We start from the raw sequence: 25,342 nt of genomic DNA on the forward strand, positions 1-25,342 counted from the left end.
TGTGCTGTATTATCCATCATACTGTGTTGTGTTTTTCCACAAGTTTGTACAAGTGTGTTGTAAAAAAAAATCTAAAAAGGAATAGCTAAAAGAAAATTACTAAAATAAGAGGAACTGAGAGAAATTGCTGGAATTTACAATTAAGCAGAGTTAAACTTCTCACAGGACACACCGTTGTCGAGTTTTTTCAGAGTTCAACTTTATCTGTTATGGACAATGTATTATGCAACAACCAACATCACCAAAACAGTAGTGGCCGGTCGGTGTGCCTACCTGCGAAATTTGAAATTACATTCACGGAAATTATGTCCGGATTAGTGATGGCCGACCTGTAATTAAAATTTTATATAAACAAACTGGTATATTTTATATTACATATCCATCAATTTATTTTTGAATCAATAGATATAGATAGGTATAAAATTTGTTTCCGTGCATAACATTCAAGTTATGCAGAGAATGTAGTTTTCAGTAATTAGGAAAAATTCATTGTGTGGCCCGCTTCTCTAAAAGTTTGGGGATCCCTGATCTAGAAGATGAATTTTTCTATGTTGATGCTATCTTGCAGTCAGTTCAGAAAGAGTTTTTGCTCATACTTTGTACTTTACTATGGTAACTCACTACAACCAATTGCCATTATGAATAATTAACACAACTAACTTTGGATAATTAAAGAAGTGTTTTTTTTTAAACTTCTGATTAAAAAGGTACTATTTTAAGTGACATTCTGTATATAGGCATGTGGACTTTTTACACACAATGGAACAATACAACAGAACTAACAAAAACAATGCTAATTTGAGCATATTTATTTCTATATGGCCAAAATACTGAAAGATACTGCAAACAATTGTTTCAGGTAATTTTAGTTATTCATAATTGCTTACCAAAAAGGCGCAGAAGATGCTGTACTCCATATATTAGTGATGGTGGAGCTGGTATCTGCTCATAGATATATGATGGCAACATATTCCAGGATAGTATTTCACTGAGGAGGCTAGAAGCATTGAGGATGTGATGTAGAGGCCTATCTAATTTAGGACTAGACAAACTGGAATGTGTCGAAGATGCAGATGAACTAAGGCTATTTGAAATACTACAGAAATTAAGAGGAGGAGGAGGATTAACTCTATGGGGTAATGTTGCATGGGTAATCCCTGAACACGAATTTGATATCTGAGAAAGCTGGCTGCTAGTAGTGGTTGTGGTCGTGGCAGCATTAGTTGTCACAGTGGTGGAACAAGGTGATGCATTTGGTGTAGCAGGAGTGCCTTTACTACATGATCGATTTGATCTTGTAGGACTTCCTGACATCACAGGCGATTCTGGTCTTATAATTGGGCTTTTCTCATTCTCTTGAAGATCAGATGAAATCTTAGGAGGAGTAGAAGGATTGTCTGCCTTTGATGATGAACGAAGAATTCTTCTTGCTGCTGTAACAGGTTTTTCTTCTGTAATTATAAAATGTGATTGATAGTCAATAGAAGACACTAAAAGGTTTTTTTTTTTTTTTAATATATTAGAAAATGTAAATTAAATTTAGCTCAAATTAGAGAATGAATTCCAAATTAGTTTTCAGGAGACATAATGAACTTTACCAGGGATACTTCACGCTTTTTTTTTTTTGCTTGTTTTTTAGCCTTATTTACAAATAAACTAAAATGAAGACCCAGCAGTATATTACCACTCGTGGAATACAAGTCTTTCACGTGCCAAAATTTCAACTGTACAAACACAATATCAATGCATTTTATTGTATAAGTTTTTATATCATTGAGCTATTAAACTGCAGAGATATGCATTTTTGTTTTTGATGTGAACACATCTTTGGTGGCACCTACTAAATTTTTCACACTGAAGTAAAACTGATTGGTAATGAAAATGTGAGACAGAAATGATGCTAACTCAGTCGCTAACATTGATTCGGTAGAGTAGTAGCAGGCATGAGCATAAAACGTTACATCATTCATACTAAATATTTTAGACTGAAGTAAAACTGATTAGTAACGAAAATTATTTATAATTACCTAAACAAGTCAAACTTCATAATAATTTATCTATAAATGATGGTAGGAACTTCCTTGTATGTGTCACTATTCAGTATAGTACTGCACTGTATACATGTTATAATGCAAAAAAATACAATTGTACAAAGAGATAATTAACAAATAAAGTCACAAATTTAAATCAAGTGACCAGCCAACATCAGGTTTTTGATCTCCATAACTTTTAGCATCTTCAAGTGCATATTAATGGCTTTCCTCTTCAACTTGGAGGCCTCATTTTAGGAAAGATGTAGAGCTGCTGGAATGAGTACAGAGAAGGGCAACAAGACTGGTGACAGAAACAAAGGGTTGCTCTTACCAAGAAAGGCTTCACCAGCAAATTGTAGCATCTGGAGATTAGGCACCTGCAAGCTGATCTGATTGAGGTGTATAAGACTTTGAATGGTTTGAGCAAGCTCAATGCTGATGGGATTCTTCCTTCTTGCTCAGATTACATACCTGAGGAGGCACAGGTACAAATTGAGGAAAGACAGTTGTAGCAGATGTGCAGAAATTTGCCATTAGCTAGTGGGTGGTTGATTGTCGGAACAAGCTTCCATCTGTCATCGTGGAAGTTGACAGCTTAAATAAATTCAAGGCAGTGCTAGACAAACTTTTGGAGTGAATGATTGGGTGAAATGTGAAGGTGGTTTTTTTTTTTTTTTTTGGCTGATGCTATATAAGCTTGCTTTCTTGCATCATATGCCTCTACTAATGCTAATGATAGCTTGGTAGCATTATCAGCACTCTCACTTACAGGCATTTTCCTAACAAGGTGGTTTTAATAAACAGGGTTAAATACAATAATATTTTTCTTTCGGTGTTGACCATCACACACGAGGAGGCATAAATTCAAGTTGAGGAAGGATGGTTGCAGGATAGATGAGTGGAAGTTTGCCTTCAGCCAGTGGGTGGTTGATTGTTGAAACAGGCTTCAAGATTTATTGTTGTGGAAGTGGATGGGTTGAATAAATTCAAGAGAACAAATTCTTGGAGGGTATGGATGGATGGATGAACTGTTTATTTTTTGGCTGATGCTATATAAGCTTGCTTTCTTGCATCAGTTGCCATTATTACTACTACTACAATGTGAATGATCAGGTGCAGCTACAAATTCTAATATGCATCCAGTGAACAAACAGTGACTAAGACAGAGCAAGAATTTTGTATATGAGTAGGTAGCTGCAGTTACATATGTTTTTTTTTTTTTGCATAGATCATTAATCACACCAAATACAGTCAGATCTCTTTTTAATGAACTTCCATATAGTGAATTTTTCTATTTAGCAAATTTTTTTTGATTTCCCCTTGGCTGTTACATTGAAAATCGTTTGCGTATAATAAAGAAAATTTCCATTTAATGAAGTGATTTCGAGAGAACTGAATACGCACTGTTTGCACTTCTTGCCTTTAGGCAATAGAGCTGATGACGTAGAAAGCACAAATTAAGAGCTAATGGGATTGATTTTGCGGGAATTCCACAAAATTGTGGAATTCCCGCAAAACCCACACGGCCACCTGTACTACCAAGAAATTGCACTGGTCAACTGCTATCTATGTGTACACAGCCAATGACAAAGATTAAGGCATATTCTTGACGTGGACATTGGCTCTGGTAAACCTGTTTTCTACTGTAAGCACCTTATTAAAGAATTGGGAGAGAATGATTTTCCTTCATCCAGGAAATTCATCTGTTGTGCTTAACTGTAGATCAGGTCTTTAAAAATCAAAAGAAATCACTTTAAAATTTGGTATTCCTGAAAGTAGTGTCAACCATTCTGAAAAACCATGTTTCAATTCTCAAACTATTTGAGGAAATGGGATCAGTCAGAAGCATGCGAAATTATGCCTGTATGAACGTGTAGATGAAGCTATTTTTAAGTGGGTGAAGTTCATTTGAGACCAAAACATGCCAATAAGGAAAAGGCTATGGAGTACGCATCTTTTCGGGGGCATAAAACATACCAAGCCAGTTCTGGTTGGCTGGACAAATTTAAAAAGAGCCATGGCTTACTTGAAAAAGTTATTTCTGATGAAAGCGAAATTGTAATCAAAGAAAACTGTACCCATTGGAAAGAAACAATTTTGAAAATAATTAAGGAGGACTATGAGCCCAAAGACATATTCAACATTGACAGGTCTATTTTTTAAATGTTTTACAAACAAGACTCTGACTTTTAATGATGGTAAATGTTTAGATGGTAAAAACAGTATGGAGAGAATTAGTCTTAGTTTGTGCAAATATGACTGATAATGAAAAATTGAAGTTTTTAGTAATAGGCAAAAGTAAACAACCCTGACACTTCAAAGGAGTTAAGTCATTAGAGTTGGACTACAACCACAACAAAATACTTGGGTGACTAGTGAAATATTTGAACAGTGGATTTTAAATTTCAATAGAAAGACGAAGAGAGAAAACAGAAAAATTGTGTTGACTGCTGACAACTGCCCACTCAGTAATTTTGAAACTTACAGGTGCAAAGCTTGTTTCTTCCCCAAATACCTCATCTAAACTTCAGCCAATGGACCAAGGTAGGCGTTATCAAGAATGTGAAAATGCACTACTGAAGACACATACTGAAAAAAATTATACTGTGAATAGACACCAACCAACGTAAAGATTATATTTGTGGATGTGCTTATCAGACTTCTTTTTTTTTTTTTTATGAAAACCCCAAACACAAGAGGTATTAGAACCTATAGTACTTAGTACCGAGCTTGGATTGGAGGCTGAGAAGATGAAAGAAGATATTCATTGACATTAAACTTCTGTAGACTGTAATTTTCAGGAAATACGTATGAAGGAAGGTTGTTACAGAAAACGGCAGTTGAATGAATGAATAAACGAGGAAGATGAAAGTTGATTCTGTGAGTTTGAAGTTGGACAGTAAATGGATGTTGGTGGCTTGTGTTCGGACTGTTTTGAAAGAGAGAGAGAGTGGGAATTACAGAAGCCAATTCAGAAGAACAGCGCCCATGAAAGTATCTGTAGAAAAGGCATGCAGCAGAAACAGCACATCTATGAGACAGAGAGTCGGGATACTGTTAGAGAGGAGTCATTAATTAAACTAACTGCCCTCTTCTGAATGGAATCGAGAAGCACGAGAGAGGTTTTGGGGGGGCACCACCCCAGATGTGGGAACAATATTCCATGGCAGGGAGGATTTGCGAGTACAGAAGTGAACAGCTGATTGGAAGAAAAGTAATGCCGAGAGCGAAAGAGAAAACCAAGTTTTTTAGATGTAGAGGAAGCAATATTTGTAATGTGCTCGTGCCAAGAGAGATTAGAAGAAGGGGTAATCCACAAAAGAGATATATCATTTTAGTTAGAAATCGGAGTGTCACCAAAGATAAGCATAGGAGCAGAAGAATCCTTTTTGTGAGATATAAGACAAGACTGAGTTTTAGAAGGATTGAAATCAATTAAGTTGTCTTTGCCCCACTGGAGAATTACTTGGAGATCGACATTTAAGGAACTGGTAGCGGATATTCAAGAAGTTGAAGCTGATTGAAGTTAAAGCTCATTGCATTCCACTTTCCATTTTGAAAAAATGGAAAGTGGAATGCAATGTGCTATCATCGGCAAAGCTATATATAGGATTTCCAGTCAATGGAAGAAGGTCATTAATATACAAGAGGAAAAGATTGGGGGAAAGAACTGAACCTTAGTGGACACCAGCATTAGTGGAGAAGTTAGAAGACAGAGGGCCAACTACAATCACCCTCAGTGAGCAATCAGAGAGAAAACTGGATAACCAAACACAAAAAACAGTTGGCAAACCATAAGATGGAAGCTTGTTTAGAAGACCTTTATGCCAAACACGATCGAAAGCCTTTGAGGTGTCAAGAGCAACTGCTTGTGTTTCACCAAAGTTTTCCATTGAATTTGTTCATAAATGGGGAACATAAGCCAGAATATCACCAGTGGATCTACACTGACGGAATCCATACTGGCGATTGTTGATCAGATGGAAGGTTTCTAGGTAGTTTAAGAGTTGGCGGTTAATTGATTTCTCCATTACTTTAGAAAGAGAAGAAGTAATTGCAATGGGACGATAATTGGATGGGATGGACTTGTCACCCTTTTTAGGAACTGGCTGGATATGAGCAAATTTCCAAGCAGAAGGAAAAACACCTTTGGAATAAGAAAGTGAAAAAAGGCAGCCAAGAACAGGAGTAAGTTTAGGAGCACAGGTTTTGAGAACAAGTGGAGAAATACCATCAGGACCTGGAGCTTTCATTGCATCGAAATTCGTCAAAATCCTTCTGACATTCTTTTGAGAGAAGACCACAGACCACAGGAGGCATTGAAAGGAGCATGTTGGGAATGGTGGGAGGTGTTTTACCAAGATCATTAATACAAGAGTTGGAAGAAAAATGGGATGCTAGCAGGTGAACTTTATCCTTGGCTGAAGTGAGAACAGAACCATCTGGTTTTGACAGAGGTGGAAGCAGAGATGGGGAAAAGTTGTGGCCAACAGCTGTGGCAAGAGACCAGAATGCTCGGCTACCATTAGGGCAAGAAGCAAGTTTTCTACTCTTAGCCTGTTCGAAATCTAGTTTGGAGTGATTAATGACTGCTTTACAATTGTTGTGAGCTTTGGTTTAGGCAGAAAATGAAACTGAAGAATTGGAAATAAGCCAATTACAATATGCAACATTCTTCTCTTGAACAGCCTTAGCACAACCAAGGTTTAGATAAAGGACGAGATTTTAAAGTGGAGTGTGTAATAAAGGATTCCATTCCTACAAGAATAATTTCACTGATATGATCTGAGCAAACGTTAACATCAGAAGCTTTGAAACAATAGTCCGACCAAGGAAAAGAAATCTCACAGGTCATCCCATTTTTCATTCTTGTAATGCCAAACAATACGAGGTTGGGAATAGTCATGCGATAAAAGGCTCCATTGGAGAAGAGACAATCATCAAGTTGTGATCTGAGGTAATTAAAGGACCACTCACTTTGACCATGTACTTAGAAGGGTTGTTTGTGAGAAAAAAAATCAAGTGTGTTGGCTGTATGGTTAGGATTGTCCGGTATTCTGGCAGGTAAATGAACAATCTGTGCAAGGTCATTAGATATTGCAAAAGCCTCAGAATCTCGACCAACTGGGTCGGTGTGACTAGAAAACGGAAGCCAGCTGGAGTTGTGAACCTTAAAATCACCAAGGATATTACCTCATTGTTAGGAAAGTTGGACTGGAGAAAGTCAAGTTGCGAAGAGAGGAAGTCAAAGAGCTCCAAGTGATTAGTGGAGTTGGGAGAACAGTAGAGACAACAGATGAATATGACACAATGAAGTAGAGAGATTTTAATCGAGAAGGTTAAAGAGAGGAGATTCCAAATTACCAATTCTCTGACATGGAATATCGGAACGAACATATGCACAAGTACCACCTTTGAGGCAAAAGGAATCATACAGTGAATAATTTGGGCAGCTGAGATGAGCAGTAGTTGAATTAACTGATAACTGAGATTCTGTCAGAAAAAGTACATGGGGTTTGGCAGACTGCAAGCGGAAATGGATGTGAACTATACTATACACATGAGATTAGAATTGAGATCACGTATATTTGTGAAATGAACTAGGAAGTGTTTGGGAGGTTTAGATCTTTTCGCAGATAAGATTACTCTGTTTGACGATTCATTGTGTATTCAATAGCAAGAAAAAGTGGAGAGGGGGGGCATGCTGTATGAAGTAATGAAATTTTTGGATATGGCATACACATGGTAAGAATATACCCAGATTCTTCTAGGTACATTCCTTTAGTCTCCAGAGCTAAGCTCCGGTCGACCCTTCTCCATCTCTTCCATCATGCAGTATGACTGATGACCTTTGAGGTTATGATGAGCATCATAGCTAGATCCAACCTTCCTTACATTTCGAGGATACAACTATAAAACAGTGTTCGCAGGCTGGCTGCTAGTTAGTACAACGGATCGAACCTATTGGTAACTCTTTAGGAGTCTTCCGGATCAGCTAGTGTATAATCTCGATGCCTCTACTCTACCAGACAGTGACTGGAAGGAGTAATGTGTATGCGGAGGAGCATTGTGAAGGCCACGTTATATCAAGGAGCTGGGTATATTCTTGCTGTTTCTACACCATATCCAAAAATTTCATTACTTCATACAGCATGTCCTCTCCACCTTTTCTTACTACTCAATACATCATGAGCAGTCAAACCAATAGAACAAACATCTGTGAAAAGATCTACTCCTTGCAAACAGTTCTTTGTTCATTTCACAAATATGTATGGTCTCAGTTCCAATCTGAATTATGTCCATTTCTACTTACATTCTGAAAAACTCCACATACTTTTACTAAAAGAATCCAATTATCAGTAGAATCAACCACTGCTCATCTCAGTTGGCCTAATTATTCACTGTATAATTCCTTTTGCTTCAAAGGTGGTAGTTGTGCACACGTCCACTTCGATTTTCCCTGTCAAAGACTTAGTAATTTGGAGTCTCCTCTTTTCGATCTCTGGCTTAAAATCTCTCTGCCACATTCTGTCAAATTCATCTGTTGCATCTATTGTTCTCCAAACTCCACTAATCACTTAGAGCTCTGACTTCCTCTTTTGAAATTTGACTTTCTCCAGTCCAACTTTCCTGACAGTGAGGTAATTTTCCTTAATTTTAGTGTTCATTCAGCTACTACAATACCATACAACTGTAGCCAAACAGCCAACACGCTTGTTCTTTTACTCACAAACAATCCTTCCAGTACAAGGTCGAGGTGAGGGCTCACTAGGCACCTCAGATCATTTATCCGGCTTCCAGAATATCGGCTATTTTTGAAACTGGCGGGGTTTTTTTTGACAACGTGCAGGTGTGGAATATAGCAAGCGTGAATCATAGCAATCACACGTCAGTTTCAGTATGACAGCTGCTGTTTACACTTGCCCCCTCTAGATTAATAAATTGGGACAAATAATCATTTATGTGATTATTTGTCCCAATTTATTATAATTTTCATTTAATACCATGTCTAAAAGGAAACATTTTATGCTCAGTATATTGAAGAAAGTAGAGTTACTTATGGGACTCGATAAAGGTGCTTCAGTGTGGCGTTTGAGTGAGGAGTATGGTGTTGGTACATCTATTTTCTATGATATCAAGAAACAGAAGTAACAGATACTCAAATTCTACGGTGATAGTGATGTGCCTAAATTAATGGACAAGCGAAAAACTTTACACCAGTCGAAATGAAAAGTTTACACTTGATCCTTAAATTATAATGGCCCAAGCTAACCTTTTCACATGGAATTAAATTTGAGAACTCCATGTGAATATTCATCTGGGTGGTTCAACAGATTTAAACAAAGGCATGACATTCGCAAGCTGGAGGGTTGTGGAGAAAAAGCTTCTGCAGACCTCGATGCTGCAGAAGCGTATTTAGGTGAATTTGCCAAGTTGGTTTCTGATGAGGGACTGTCAGCTGAACAGGTGTACGATGCAGATGAAACTTCTTTATTCTGGCATTACATATCAAGGAAATCATATATAACACCAGATGAGTCAGCACCAGCAGAGTACAAGGATTCCAGGGAATGACTTATGATTCTTGCATGTTCCAATGCAGCCAGCACCCACAAGATTCACAAAGATGCAAATTACTTACTGTTGGGAAAAGTCAGAATCCTAGGGCATTTAAGGGAGTCAGGGTGTTTCCTGTGATTTATAAGGCAAATAAGCGAGCTTGGATTACAACACAGATTTTCATTGATTGGTTTCTAAAGAACTTTGTGCCTGACGCCAGGGCTCATTGTAAATCTGTGGGACTACCTGATGACTGCAAAATTATTTTAGTGCTTGATAATTGTTCTGCACACCTTCCTGCTGAAGTTCTAGTCAAGGACAATGTATGTGCTGTTTATTTGCATCCCAATTGTACTTCGCTAATTCAGCCTTTAGACCAAGGCATTCTTCGTGCGTTCAAGTGCAGGTACAGGGATGTATTTCTGTGGAAAATGCTAGATACTTGCAACAAACGTACAGGGATAAAAGAATTTCAGAAAGCATTTAATGTTAAAGATGCACTTTGGAGTGTAGCAAAGTCCTGGGTACAAGGATAGATAAATGGCTGGGATAAACTATGGCCATCTAACTTATTTCTTGATGGTGGTGATGATGAACCTGATTTTTGTAGTTTTTATGTCTGGTGAGGAAGAAATAGTGAAGGATTTATTGGAATATGCAAAAGGTTTGTCATGTGAAGTAGCCAAATCACTTGATGAAGGGGCCATACAAGAGTGTATAAATATTTATGGTGATGCTCTAGTTGTGCTCCAACTCACTGATAGTGAAAATGTAGATATGGTAATGAATGCTGATAAGAACAAATCAGATGAGAGTGATGATGACAATGGTGATGACAGTGCACTGAAAGAAGAGAAAGTGCCTATAGATAGGTGCATCAGCCTGACTGAGGAACTGATTCAGGCAATGGAGCAAAAGAGCTTCATCAGTGAGCAGCATATAATGTGGATGTATAAAACACAAGAGGTTTTCATTAAAGAAAAACCAAAATATATGAAAATATATATGCAGAATCTGCAGGTAAAAAAAAAAAAAAAAGGTAAAGTGCAGCCATTATCAACCCACTGCAGGATGGAAGCCTCCTCAACAATTCATGTTGAGAGAAATGGACCATAATCTGCCACGCTGGTCCAGTGCGAATCTGCAGGACATATTTCCAAAGATCATAATGGCGATCTTTAGAAATATCAGACAAGACAAGAAACTTTCAAGTGAAATTCAGCCTGACCTGAGCCTCAACCTTCAGCCTCCAATACCTATGCTTCTTCTCTTCCTGTACCTGTCACCCAAGATGTTGAATTGTCTTCAGATGAAGATTAGTAGATTAATATTGATTAAACAGACCCCTGCTTTAGAAGAGTATTAATTTGTATCTGTTAAATACAATTTCTTTCTTTACTTTTCATTGTTTATTTTACATTTTAAGTATATATTAAGCCTTGTTCCAGAAAACTGGAAAATCCAGAAATCCGGGTCACCTCCGGTCCCAAGCTTGCTGGATAAATGGTCCAGTACATGTCATATCCAATACCTTAATAATAATAGAGTCTGCATGATTAACTGTTAGGATGATTGTTTTCTACAGCAGCATGTTCAAGAGGCAACCAGAGTAATACTCTTAATCTGATTATCAGCAGTGATAATCAGAGTAATACTCTTAATCTGATTATCAGCAGTGATTTTTCATGCATTAAGAATCTGCAGATAAAGGAAGCATTAGGTGGCAGCGATCACAGTGTATGAGGTGGGATTTACTTAAAGATGTAACTACCATCACAGGTAAAGGAAAGGGTTTTGTTTTTGTAACAGTGATCTCAGACTGTTTTTGAATTCTATACAGTGGTAACAAATGATGATGTTACCAACAGTAAATTCTAAATGGGAAGCATTCAAAGAATTAATCTTAGAATTTAATAGAATTTTGATTCCAACTAAGAAATACCTTTCCAGGCTTAGACCTCAATGGATGTCAGATGAACTAATGAGACATGTGGCAGAGAAGAAAAATGCATGGGTGCATATAAATTATCAGGAGAACAGAAGCCTATGGTAGATATAAGATAGTCTGTAATCAAGTCACAAAGGAGGTTAGACAAGCAAAGCCAAATTATGAGAAATCCTTGGGAAAAGATGCAAAGAAAAACAGCAAAGAATTTTTTACTTATGCGAACTCTAGAAGGAAGGGGATGATTCAAATTGGTGCACTTCATATTGATGGTTCGACTGTTGATGATCGTGCACAGGTAGCTGACAAACTGAAGAAGTTTTTCAGCTACATTCACACATGAGGAGATATTCTGGGAGGGGAATGCCACAAGTTTATCGAAGTCTGGTAGGGTGTTAAATGATTTTATAATAACTGAGAGCAAAGTGGATGAGGAATTGTTGAAGTTAAACATACGAAAAGCATCTGGGGTGGACAGGATCTATCCATTTATATTAAAGGAGGTAGCAAACGAAGTAAGCAAATCCTTAGCCATAATTATGAAAGCTTCCTTGGACTTACTGGAGGTCCAAGTATGGACTGGAGATGTGAAAATGTGTCCTCAATTTGAAAATGGGGTTCCAGGGAAAATAATGGAGTCACTGAAGCGAAGCAGGATTATCTAGACAAGACTTCAGTTATAATTCAAACACAGCATGGGTTTGTTAAGGTGAAGACTGAAGCGAAGCAGGATTATATAGACAAGACTTCAGTTATAATTCAAACACAGCATGGGTTTGTTAAGGTGAAGTCTTGTCTAACCAATTTGATTGCATACTATGATGTGGTCACAAAGGAACTGGATGCAAAAAAATAATTTTGATATCATATACTTGGATTTTAGGAAAGCTTTTGAAACTATTGCACTTGTAAGATTAGCGTACAAATAGGAGCAGTATGGCATTAAGGGAAAATTGCTGCAATGGATAAAGGGGTGGTTGAGTGGGAGAAGACAGAGTGGTAATCAATGATTTAACACTGCTCTTCATGGACTAACGTTATTAGTGGAGTCCCCCCCCCCCAGGGTTACGTTTGGCTTGTTGTTTTCTGTATTTAATTTATTTTATTTATTTCGTATGATGTGATCAATACAAGAAGGAACCAGTTTTTTCTTGCTTCCTTCGTGTATCGCGGCCGGGATATCCAACCAACCGGTTGGTTCGACCTTTGGGTTGCCAGGCAGGCACTTTACCTACCCAGCTAGCCTGGTTGGCACTCTGTATTTAATGATATTGATGAAGGTATATATCAGGCTTAATGTTGAAGTTTGCAGATGATATGAAGGTTGGGAGGGTTGTTAATGATACCAATGATAGTACGCTACTGCAATAGGATCTAGAGAAATTGAGAAGATTGGCTGAGAGGTTGCAACTGAAGTTTAACATTGACAAATGTAAAGTACTGCATATGGGTAGCAGTAACCCCAGAGTAACATATCAACTGTGTGGACTACACTCAGTGTAGTGGAGAATGAAAGAGACCTGGGGTTAATTGTGCAGTCAGATATGAAGTTTTCTGAGCAGTGCAGAGAGTCTGCAAGAGTAGCTCAGAGTGTCTTGTAAATGACATACAGGAATTTTTCTAGCAGGGATAAGGAGGTGATTATCCCCTTGTATTAGGCAATGGTCAGACCACACCTTAGGTACTGTAAACAGGTCTGGAGGCCTAATTTTAGGAAGAATGTAGAACTGCTGGAACGAGTACAGAGAAGAACAATGAGATTGGTGAGGGAAACAGTGTTGCTCTTACGAAGAAAGACTTAAGTTCTGCAAATTGCAGCGTCTGGAGACTAAGCACCTGTGAGGTGATCCGATTGAGGTGTATAAGGCCTTGAATGGTTTGAGCAAGCTCAATGCTGATGGGATTCTTCCTCTTGATCAGATTACAGACCTGACGGGACATAAAATTCAAATTGAGGAAAGACAGTTGTAGAATAGATGTGCGGAAATTTGCCTTTAGCCAGCGGGTGGTTGATTTCTGGAACAAACTTCCATCTGTTGGTGTGGAAGTTGACAGCTTAAATAAATCAAGGCAGAATTAAACAAACGTTTAGCGTGAATGGATGGGTGAAATGGGAAGGTTTTTTTTTTTTTTTTTTTTTTTTGGCTGATGCTGTATAAGCTTGCTTTCTTTCATCATATGCTTATACTAATGCTAATGGCAGGGTGAGGTGTGGGGGGGAGGCATTTTCTTTGTTCACGCAAATACTATTTGCATTTCTTTATTTCTTCATTGGCCACACTGGTGTCCTCACTTAGTGCTCTTAATTGGGAAAGATTTATCCCTCGGAAATAATGTAAAAAATTATAACTGGTTGGGTGACCAGCATTTCTGTTGATTTTAAAACACAATTTTTGTATATAACAATATTAAATGCAACCGAAAAATTCAAATAAAACTTTTCTTAGGGAAGTTTTTTGTTTTATGCAATAAACAAAGATATATACAAGAAATTGAAAGGAAACTTACCTTAAAATTATGGAGCCATAGATACAGTACTTACAATTAACAATTTGTGATACTGTTAATTTTCAGATTGCTGAACTCTACCAAATGCAGCTCAAGAACCTGAACTTGAAGATTGACCTGTAACTCGGGGAATATTTTTTCACTGCGGTTTCTGTAGCAGCAGTAGATGAAGGCTGGTTTTCTTTAGAGATTCTTCATATCAATATCTCTTAGGCAGGAAAAGCATCCTGATTCTGGAGAGCCTCAGCCATGCCTTTAGTGGAGTGATCTTGGAAAGTATATGTTCTATTTTTGTCTCCTTTTCAATGTTTTCAAGGGCATTTTCCTGTTCAGCAGCCAATTCCAAGAATTATCCAATGCTTAAGCCAACTTCCTGGTTCGCAATATGTGCTTCTATGCCATCAGACTCTAAACTGCCAACCCAATATCTTCTTGCTAAGCTCAACTATGATGTTTTTAACTTCCTCAAAATATTAAAGTCATGGAAGTCCTCAACACAACCTTTCCAAAACTTTCTCCACCCCATTCATTTATTTTTGTTGCTTTAATATGTTACACTCCAAGAAGGCAAGAAGCAGACATTCAGACACTTACAATGTTATCAATGGCATGTTTAATATTGTATGCTTTCAAATTTCTTAAGGCTGGCTTGGTGCATTTTTCTCTTTCATTCACAGCCTTAACTAAATTTCTTGATAGCCTTAACTAAAGTCCTCCTGATATAATAAGCCTTGAGAGCCATTTTATTAGTACTAAACTCAAGAGAAGTGCAATGTCCTGGTGCATTATTCAATATTAAAAGAGCTTTACGGGAAACTTACTGGTTACAGTAAAGCTCTTTTATTATTGAAAAATGCACCAGGACATTGTTCTATATAAAGTTCAACAACCGGACAGAAATAATCTGAAAAATATATTTGAAAAAGACTTTCAGTGACTCTGCCTTCTTATTAGATTTCCATATGAATGGCAGCCTCGATTAAATAATCCTCTTAGAGAGCTCTGGGGTTTTATGAACAGTGTACTAAAAGGGGTTCAACTTGATGCTATAGGCAGCACTCCCACCAAGCATTACTATTAATCAATCTTCAGACACTATAAAATTAGGCATGGAATTTTCTTACCTGAAAATAAAAGTTGTTCCCTCTGGTATTCTCCTCCAAAATAGGCCATCTTCATCAATGTTAAACATCTGCTGAGGGTTCTAGCCTCCTTCTTCAGTAATTTCCAAAATCACCACTTCTCAAAATTTTCAACACGCATCAGTACTGTGTATAATATTTATTACTCTTCTTCCATATACTTTTTTCTTAAGTCTCTTTTCTCTCAATTTATACACTGGTGCTCAAAGAAAGTGCATCACCCCTTAAAATTGTAATTGTCATCCAAATAATGTAAGTATATGGCAATATTTCTTACATACTGCATTAGATAAGATTGACACGCATAGGTGATGATGTAATATTGCATCAGCTGTTATTTTTAGCTATATAAGCACATTCTGCAAGAGTTGCAGTCACTCCTTGCTTGTGTCAGGATGGCGAGTTACGTGCAGTTGACGCCATGAAGAAAGAGTGCTATTGTTGCTTTACGTGAGGAAGGATGTTCTTCCCCTCATATTGCTTATAGAGTGTCTTGTAATCAGTTGACAGTGAGTAGATTTCTTTCAAACTCAAGAATACTGGTTCTGCTGATAGGAAAAAAGGAACTGGATGCGAAAACAGGACCGTCGTTTTGAAGTGCTTATGCCTTAAAAACTGTAAAGCTTCTTTGTCTGAGCTGAAAAGAAAATGGAAAGAACATAGAGGAGTGGTAACAAGTGCAGTAACAGTCAGAAGATGCCTCTTCAAAAATGGACTTGTAGCCCGTCGTCCTAAGATGAAGCCCCTCCTCACACGAAAAATGCCCGATTAATATATGGAGCATGTCAAATGGACCCCCGAGCAGTGAAAGTCAGTTATTTTCTCGGATGAGAAGAAATTCAACTTGCATGGCTCTGAGAGAAGACAAATGATTCGCCATAGACATGGTGAAGAATACCATCCAGACTGTATGGTGTCTACAGTGAAATTCCCTACCAGCCAAATGATATGGGGGATGCATTTCGTATCGCGGAGTAGGTCACCTGCAGTTTATAAAAGGTTCTGTAAATGCCAATGGATACCTGGCTATATTGGAAGGAAAAATTGCTGCCAACCATTAGAGACCATTTCAACCTGCCAAGTAACTGCATCTTTCAAGATGACTCTGCCCCTTGTCATGGGGCGAAAAGTGTAAGTAGGCACTTCTGTAGTTACTTAACTGGCCAGTAAACAGCCCGTTCCTGAATCCTATAGAGAACTGTTGGCATCGTGTGGAATCCACAGTTGCCAGAAAGAAGCCAGAGACCCTTCGTGAATTTCAAGAAGCCATAATTCTTGTTTGGAACCACGAACTTTCAGTTGATTACATTCAGAAACTGATCTTGTCAATGTCTCGATGGTGTTCGGCTCTCATCAGGGCGAGGGAAGGTTCAACTCTGGTAGTGGGAAAGACAGTAGCCTTGTGCAGGTGAAGTTTTTACAGCTCAGGAAAATAGAGAAGTTTTTTCTGTTTTATTAACTTAAATTGGTATATTAACTTATTTTCTAGAGTAGCTTTATATTCCTAGTTACGATACTTAGTTTAAATTTTAACTTAGATAGACATTTTGTAGTTATTATATAGTATTGGTAAGGGTATACAATCCACGTGTTTTACAAATTTTGCAGAGCTGGTGAACGGAAAGTTTTTTAGCTATATTTAGCCGTTTTATTGACTAATTGTTATATTAAATTATTTTCTATAAGTAGCTTATAGACATAGTCAAGATCCTTGGTTTATTCTGAATTCAGACAGCGAGATTTTGGAAGTTAATTAATACTTAAGTGTCTATAGATTTACCGTCCATAACTTGCAGCCATTGTTATATGATACGGTATATCCTGAACTAGGTAGCGTTAGCTTAGTATAGTATAGTATAATACAGTGGATTCCGGTTATTTGGGCCACCGGTTAATCGGGGCAGCCTTTTATTTGGAGCATATCTTAAAAAACAGAACCCAATTGAGAAAATAGCCAGGGTTTACTTCACTTAATTGGGACAGCATGCCTTTTAATCAGGGCAGGAGACTGCAGCACTGGAGATCACCCTACAATTGTCTCTGACAGTACCACGTGGTTCGGTCGAAATTCTGGAGGTCACAACCATAAAACAATAAAAACGATAAGCAGTCACCTGTTCATTGGGCCTTTATGTTAGTGAAATTTATCATAAATGGACAGTAAACTCGATCTTACTGAATTTGCAATAATACCGACAGCTGGAATTCTGTGGGTTATTATGGTGAAATGTGTTTACACTTCCATGGAATCTTCAATCATATAAAAAAATTAATTTTCAGATCTCTTCATTCCTATTTTTAAAGCTTTGTAACTCATTACTCCGTTCTCACTTGCCTGTATTGTGTTACTTGCAAATTGTGTGTGCCGTGTTCTTTGTTATTGATTGCTTATCTTTTTACTGTTTTAAATTTTAACCCCCCCCCGCCTACAAATGTCAGTGAACAGAAATGCCAACTAGTTAGTATGTACATATTAATTATTCCGATTATCATGTATATTCTTCCGATTTTCACTCATTTAATTTTTTAATTGGTAAGGTAATAAAGGGTAAATTTGTGCTTAATATATCTTTGCTTTTATAGCCTGTGGATAATATTCCTCCTATTTTCAGAATTAGATCACGTTTGTGAATTAGAATTAAAATTCAATTCACAAACGTGATCACAATGACTGGCGCTTACTACACATCGTATAGTGAACGGTACTTTACTATGGTGAGTTCGTCGTAACGTGATTTGATTGTACAGTCTTGTTTGTTTTTGTTTTGCTATTTGGAGCATTAGCAACTAAGGCCATATTGCTCTGGGGATATGCGGTGGTCATTCCCTGACCTTTCCGCATTCTCCGTATTTGGTGGTGACGGGCTTGAACACCGGTCTAATCAAGAAGCGTGTGCACTGCTGCTCCTTCCCACCTGGCTACGGAGGCGCCAGATTGTACAGTCAATCAATTGTAAAGGGGGGGTTACATTGTATTTTTAACTATTTACGTGAAACTTCAGATAATTGGGGCAGCTGCTTAATTGGGACAAAATGCACTAGTCCCGATGTGTCCCAAATAAACGGAATGGACTGTATATAATATCAATTAATCAGTAAAATTTATTAATCTTGTTGAACTTCATTGTCAATTTAATTGTACTTTTTAACTAAATACATATAACAACTCAGTTTTTACAAACGTAACATAATTAATTAATACATAATTTGATACGGAAGTTATATAAAGAAACTCGAAGATAATACTTAACACTGAAAAAAAAAATATATAGATATATAGTGTTAAAACTGTGTTGGGATACAAGATTAAGGTTATAATTTTGTACTGAAATTTAAATTTTATTGAAATTGAATTGAAATCATGACTCAGACTAGAGCAGCAAAGAAAAAGGCTCAAGCTAAATGGAGTGTTGTGGCTCAGGGGAGAACTGAGGGGGGGGGAAGTTGCTCTCTGAATCACAGCCTTTTAAAATGCACTGCTTGCTTGCTTGATGTATGTCGAGCAATCAGGTACGGGTGTGTGCACGATGTAAGGAGTGTGAGGAAATGAGGTGACAACTCAGTGCTGTTATGGGCCTATATGAGAGCTTGAAGGACAGGATGGATGCCCTCGAAGGATCCAAATTGAGGGCCCGTGAACTCTCAGCTGCCCACATCAACGCCAGAGCTAGCACTTGATCATCACGCATCACAGCGGCAACCCCCGAGGCAGAATGCGCTGGTCCCACAGGAACTAGTAGTTGTTGGTGACTATTGTCAGGGAAATGGGGAACACGCTAGGTAAAAAGGATAGGTGGAACATGCTATGTAAAAACGATACACACAGGACCAGGGTATGTCTGTCAGGAGCAATGGTTGATGACATTGTAGAGCAGATATCATCTTTTAAGGGCACAAAAGGTGATATTGTTGTACACGTTGGCACTAATGATATTAAGAGTAGGAGACCGGCAGAATTACTTAACAAGTACAGGTCACTGTTGAAAAAAAACCGTGAATTAGGGTTGAATTTGAAAGTGTCTGCAATTCTGACACTTTCAAATTCGATAGAGCCTTGTCGATCAATTCGGCCCTGGAAAGATTGTGCAAGGCTCAAGGGGTAGAATTTTGTCAGCCTGGTCTGTACTTGTTAACAGGAGAGACTGCTTCTAAAAGGATGGGATAACACTTAAATAGAAACGGTATAAGAATATTTGCTGATGCTATCGAGGCACTGTTAGGTGGGTCGGAAAACTGCTAGCTTGGGGACGATACAAGGACTAATAGATTAACAGTAGTCACTCGCAGAGGTGAAAGTGATTCTTGCACTGCTTCTATTGGAATGAGAAGCAGCCTGGAAAACAAGATGCAGGGTATTTCAGAGATTGCTGAGAGTCACTGCAGTACAAGTAAATGCATAGGTTATTCTAGGGTAACTAAGAATAGGAACAAGTACACGTATACTTGCATATACACCAATGCTAGCAGTTTGGTAAATATATTTGATGAATTTGAGGTATTGCTCAAAACATCAAAGGCAAATATTGTTGGGATATCAGAGACGTGGTGTCACACAGATATAAGAAATGCAGAACTGGAATTTGGGGAGTACAATGTGTACAGGAAGGATAGACAGGATAGGAAGGGAGGAGGGGTTATGCTATTAGTTAAGAAACACAAACTCCAAGGAAGTGAAGCCAGTCGACATCGCTGGACAGTGCAGTGTCGAGTCAGTTTGGTGTGACATAAGCATTGGGAGATCAAAATTGAGAGAAGGAGTGTGTTATAGCCTACTGACTCTGATGAGTATAATAAGAAACTTTACAGGGAAATAAAGTGGGCCAGTAAATCAGAGAGTCTTATAATGAGGGATTTTAATTTCCCAGATAATGACTGGAATTTGTGGGTTGGTCACACACACTATCAAGGCTTTTAGATTTATTGGATGATTGTGTGCTACAGCAGCATGTTCGGGAGGCAACTAGAGGGAGTAATACTCTTGATCTGATTATCAGTAGTGATTCTTCATGCATTAAGAATCTGCTGATAAAGGAACCACTAGGTGGCAGTGATCACAGTGTGCTGAAGTTGGATTTACTCAAAGAGGTAACTACCATCAGAGGTAAAGGGAAGGGTTTTTGCTTTCGTAAAGGCGACTATAGTGGTCTGAGACAGTATTTAAATTCTATATGGTGGGACCAACTGATGATGTTACCAACAGCAAATTCAAAATGGGAAGCATTCAAAGAATTTATCTTGGAAGCTACTAGGCATTACATACCAACTAAGAAATACTGTTCAAGGTTTAGGCCCAAATGGTTTTTTTTTTTTTTTTTTTCCTTAGGAGTATTAGCAACTAAGGTCATATTGCTCCGAGGATATGCATTGGTCATTCCTTGACCTTTCCGCATCCTCCGTATTTGGTGGCTCATGGGTTCGAACCCCAGTCTAATCAAGAAGTGTGTACTACACACTGCTGCTCCTGCCCACCTGGCTATGAAGGTGCCAGGCCTAAATGGATGTCAGATGAACTAATGAGATATATGGCAGAGAAGAAAAATGCATGGGATACATATAAATTAATGGGTGACATGGAAGCCTATGATAGATATAAGCTGGTCTGTAACTAAGTCACAAAGCAGATTAGGCAGGCAAAGGCAGATTATGAGAAATCCTTGGCAAAAGGATCTTTACTTATGTAAACTCTAGAAGGAAAGGGATGAATCAGATTGGTCCACTGGATATTGATGGTTCACTTTTGATGATCCTGCTCAGGTGGATAACAAACTAAATGAGTATTTTGCATCTACATTCACCCATGAGCAGTTATTCAGGGAGGGGAATGGCAGAGGTGAGTTAAACACTGGCGGTGAGCTAGACGATTTTGTAATAACTGAGAGGAAAGTGGAGGAGAAATTGTTGAAGATAAACATAAAAAAGGCACCCGGGGTGGATGGGATCTATCCAGTTATATTAAAGGACGCAGCAAAGGAAGTAATCAAACCCATAGCCATAATTATGAGAGCTTCTTTGGACTCAGGGGAGGTACCCATGGACTGGAGATTGGATACTATGATGTGGTCACAAAGGAACTGGATGCATGGAATAACTTCGATATCATATATTTGGATCTTAGAAAGGCTTTTGATACTGTTGCACATGGAAGACTGCTGAACAAATTGGAGCAGTGTGGCACTGGAGGCAAATTGCTGCTATGGATAAAGAGATGGTTGAGTGGGAGAATCAATGTACACTGCTTATCGTGGACTAATGTTATTAGTGGAGTCCTTCAGTGTTCAGTGTTGGGTCCACTGTTGTTTTCTGTATTTATAAATGATATTGATGATGGTATATCAAGCTTAATGTCCAAGTTTGCAGACAATACGAAGGCTGGAATGGAAGGGTTGTTAAGATCACTAATGACAGTACGCTGCAGCAACAGGATCTAGAAAAATTGAGTAGATAGGCTGAGAGGTGGCAAATGAAGTTTAACATTGACAAATGTAAAGTACTACATATGAGAAACGTAACCCCAGAGTGACGTATCAAATCTGTGGTACTACAATGACAAAAGTAGAGTGTAAAGTGTACTTAGTGTCTAACGGCACCAGGGGTTTCCCCCATCTCCGCGTTGCTTTCATTGTGGGTGTACCAGTTCACTGGGAAGGCCAGAGATTTAAAAGTGTATGGATATTGTACATGTGTAGTGTTGTGCTGTGTTCTGTTGTTAATCTCGCCGTTTAGCTGCTGGACCCCTACTGAGGCCCAACATTGCCCACACTTGGCCCCGTGGAGGCAGACCAGGTACACCAGTATTTTTAGATAAGTACTCTGGCAAGTCCTGCCACCTAATTTTCTGAGATTTCAGTGGGAGCATTTGCTTTTCGCTGGTGATATAGGTAGAGTAAGGGGGAGAGATGGAAGGCTGGGGGAAAAAGACAGAAATATGGGGTCAATAGGGAAGGCGACCCCAGGTATATCAGTGGGGCATGCCCTTGCCCCACCAGAGGGAAAAGAGGGGGTGGTGGGGAGGGGAGGGGCAGAAAGACCTTCCCCCTCACCTCACTAGGGATAGGGAGAGAAAGTGGACTGGGCAAGGGAGCGCTGCCTAGTTCGCCATAGTGGCAATTTGCAGTGCCCTCCAGCAAGTGCAGTTTTTTGTTATTTGGTGTTTAGGAGCATTAGGAACTAAGGCCATATTGCTCCTGGGATATGCGGTGGTCATTCTCTGACCTTTCCGCATCCTCCGTATTTGGTGGTGACGGGCTTGAACCCCGGTCTAATCAAGAAGCGTGTGCTACGCACTGCTGCTCCTGCCCACCTGGCTACGGAGGCGCCACAAGTGCAGTCTCATGATGACTCATCGGTGAGGCTCGGTCCTTTTCTAGGTGTGTGGTGTCATCCTGGGAGCGACGACACCCTGGCTGGAGCCACTCCCATTGGTTCCTAGGTCGATGCTGTTTCATTTATTCTGCTGCATATTACACCATTTGTCCTTAGTATTTTGCTATCCTTTCATCTGTGTTGATGTTTTATCAGTTTGCCTTTATTTATTATTTGTGGTCATCTATTCGTTGTGGATGGCTATTTCTGTTCGTCGTCTATTGAAGACGTCAAGTGCAAATCGGCTGAGGGCTTTGTATTCATCTTCTGAATCCAGTAGATTGTACTCTTGATTTTTCGGCAAGTATTGAATCTCAGTTATAAGTCTACTTCTGTGTTCTTCGTAGCATTCACAGTCGTGCATAATATGCTGCCAGGTTTCAGGTTCTCCACAGGTGCATGTAGACTCTTCTATTATTTCGAGTTATTGTTGTTGTTATTTGGTTTTTAGGAGCATTAGCAACTAAGGCCATATTGCTCCGGGAATATGCGGTGGTCATTCCCTTGACCTTTCCGCATCCTCCGTATTTGGTGGTGACGGGCTCGAACCCCGGTCTAATCAAGAAGTGTGTGCTACGCACTGCTGCTCCTTCCCACCTGGCTACAGAGACGCCCGTTATTATTCCGAGTGCGTTCAGTTTTGCTTTACACTGACAGTGGTAGAGAACAAAAAGGACATAGGGATAATTGTGCAGGCAGATATGAAATTTTCTGAGCAGTGCAGACGGTCTGCAAGAGTAGCTCACAGTGTCTTGTCAATGCTATACAGGAATTTTTCTAGCAGGGATAAGGAGGTGATTATCCCCTTGTATAAGGCAATAGTCAGGCCACACCTTGAGTACTGTATACAGGTCTGGAGGCCTCATTTTAAGAAGGATGTAGAGCTGTTGGAATGAACAGAGAAGGGCAACAAGATTAGTGAATGGAACAGAAGAAAGAACCTTGCTCTTAAGAAGAAAGGCTTAAATTTTGCAAATTACAGTGCCTGGAGACTAGGCACCTGCAAGGTGATCTGATTGAGGTGTATAAAGCTTTGAATGGTTTGAGCATGCTCAATGCTGATGGGATCCTCCCTCTTGCTCAGAATAATCACCTGAGAGGGCATAAATTCAAATCGAGGAAAGACAGATGTAGGATAGATGTGCGGAAATTTGTCTTTAGCCAGCGGGTAGTTGGTTGGTGGAACAGACTTCCATCCTTTGTTGTGGAAGTTGATAGCCTAAATAAATTTAAGGCTGAGCTGGACAGGTATTTGGAATGAATGGAGGGGTGAAATGGGAGCGTTTTTTTTTTTTTTTTTTTTTTTGGCTGGTGCTGCATAAGCTTGCTTTCTTGCATCATATGCCTCCACTAATGTTAATGCTAAAACTAAATAATTGTTTGCATCTGGTGAACTTTTCATTTTGTTTTCCATTTAAAATGATAAACTGAAACAAATTGAGGGCTTTCTGATAACATTTCAGCCATAATTGTCGTGTTTACCAAAACTGTTGTATAAAAGTTGCAAATGCTCATTTTGGAATATTTTAAGAGCACCTGTCAAATGTTACTTAGCTTTGCCTTAACTATTAATAAATATCTTTTGTTTATATTTCTGTTTGTGATGCTAGTCATTAACGTAACAAACCATTGCAAAAAAGTGTAAGAAATGTGAAATTCCTAGGTGATGCACTTTCTTTGAACACCAGTGTATGTATCCCTTCACAATCAACACCACATTCATGCATCTTACATCACTATACACACGAAGTGTGCACTGGTTGTCTAAAACTAATGATACTGGATGGAAACTATACTTAATGTATGAATTTCTTTTTTACATAAAAATTGTATGGAAACAAAAAATAATAAACAAATAAACAATAATAATACTAGATTTAAATCTGTTTGATTTAATGAAATCTAACATAGCACAACATATCTTGCTAAAAGAACTAAATATAAAATTACACGAAAATCCATCCACTGGGAGTTCAGATGTTACATGCCAGACAGTAGGTGCTTCACAGACAATAGGTGCTTATGCATATATTTCTGTGAATGCACCTAAAAAATAGCTACAAAGTTTTGAAAGGTAAATAATAATAATAATAATAAAATATTAAAAAATAAATAAGAAGATATATTTAGCAAAATGTTTATTTATACTAGGAAAGTGCTGGTTTATTCTTATTTAATTTTTAATATTTTATTAATTCTATTATTTTTTACTTTTCAAAACTACACAGCCATTTTTTTTAAATTCAAACGGCCATTTTTTTTTAAATTAAAACAGCCATTGCTCTGTAACCATTCAGAATCAGACACTTTCGTGTGAAATCTACTTGTTTTGGCATGAAGAACCCCCCCCCCCCCTAAAATTTTCTCAATGTAATTTAGAAAAAACTGGTATGTATCTTGGGTTCTTCTCAAAGAAAGAGATATAGACTTACTAGAATGTAACTGATTTGAATTTTCTTTAGACTGGATTGTGCGGGAGGCATTTTTAAGTTTTGGTGATGAAGGTGATGCTCCACCATTAGTACTATTTTCAACATTTAAATTTTGCTTTTGGTTTTGAATGACTTGTCTTTGGCTTCCTCTACTTCTTGTTGGAGATGGAGATAAAGAAGGTGATCTAGGAGATGTTGATGTGCTTATCTTTGAATAACCTAAATCTCTAGTAACTGAAGAAGGATGTGATAAGGGAGATGCATTCCTATTATTAGCTTCTTCCTGACTGGAGTCTGCCAACTCATTCCCTTTTATTTCTTCCCTAATCAAAGAATAAAAATTAAACGTCAGTGCACAAA

At 38.4% G+C, this 25,342-nt stretch overlaps 1 protein-coding gene across 4 annotated transcripts in view; it reads right to left on the reverse strand.

The window, feature by feature from the left end:
- msl-3 (male-specific lethal 3) overlaps positions 1-25,342 on the reverse strand; it is a 229,436-nt gene that overhangs the window by 32,705 nt on the left and 171,389 nt on the right. For all 4 annotated transcript variants that reach the window (XM_090382007.1, XM_090382005.1, XM_090382004.1 and 1 more), the window contains 2 exons: positions 24,983-25,305; positions 888-1,451 (listed from right to left, as the gene is read on the reverse strand). In XM_090382007.1, coding sequence (XP_090238133.1) covers positions 888-1,451; positions 24,983-25,305 — 887 coding nt within the window. The remainder of the gene's footprint in view (positions 1-887; positions 1,452-24,982; positions 25,306-25,342) is intronic.

The sequence above is a fragment of the Mastigoproctus giganteus genome, chromosome 9 (assembly GCF_048544385.1).
Source record: "Mastigoproctus giganteus isolate SK-2022 chromosome 9, ASM4854438v1, whole genome shotgun sequence".
Taxonomy (NCBI): domain Eukaryota; kingdom Metazoa; phylum Arthropoda; class Arachnida; order Uropygi; family Thelyphonidae; genus Mastigoproctus; species Mastigoproctus giganteus.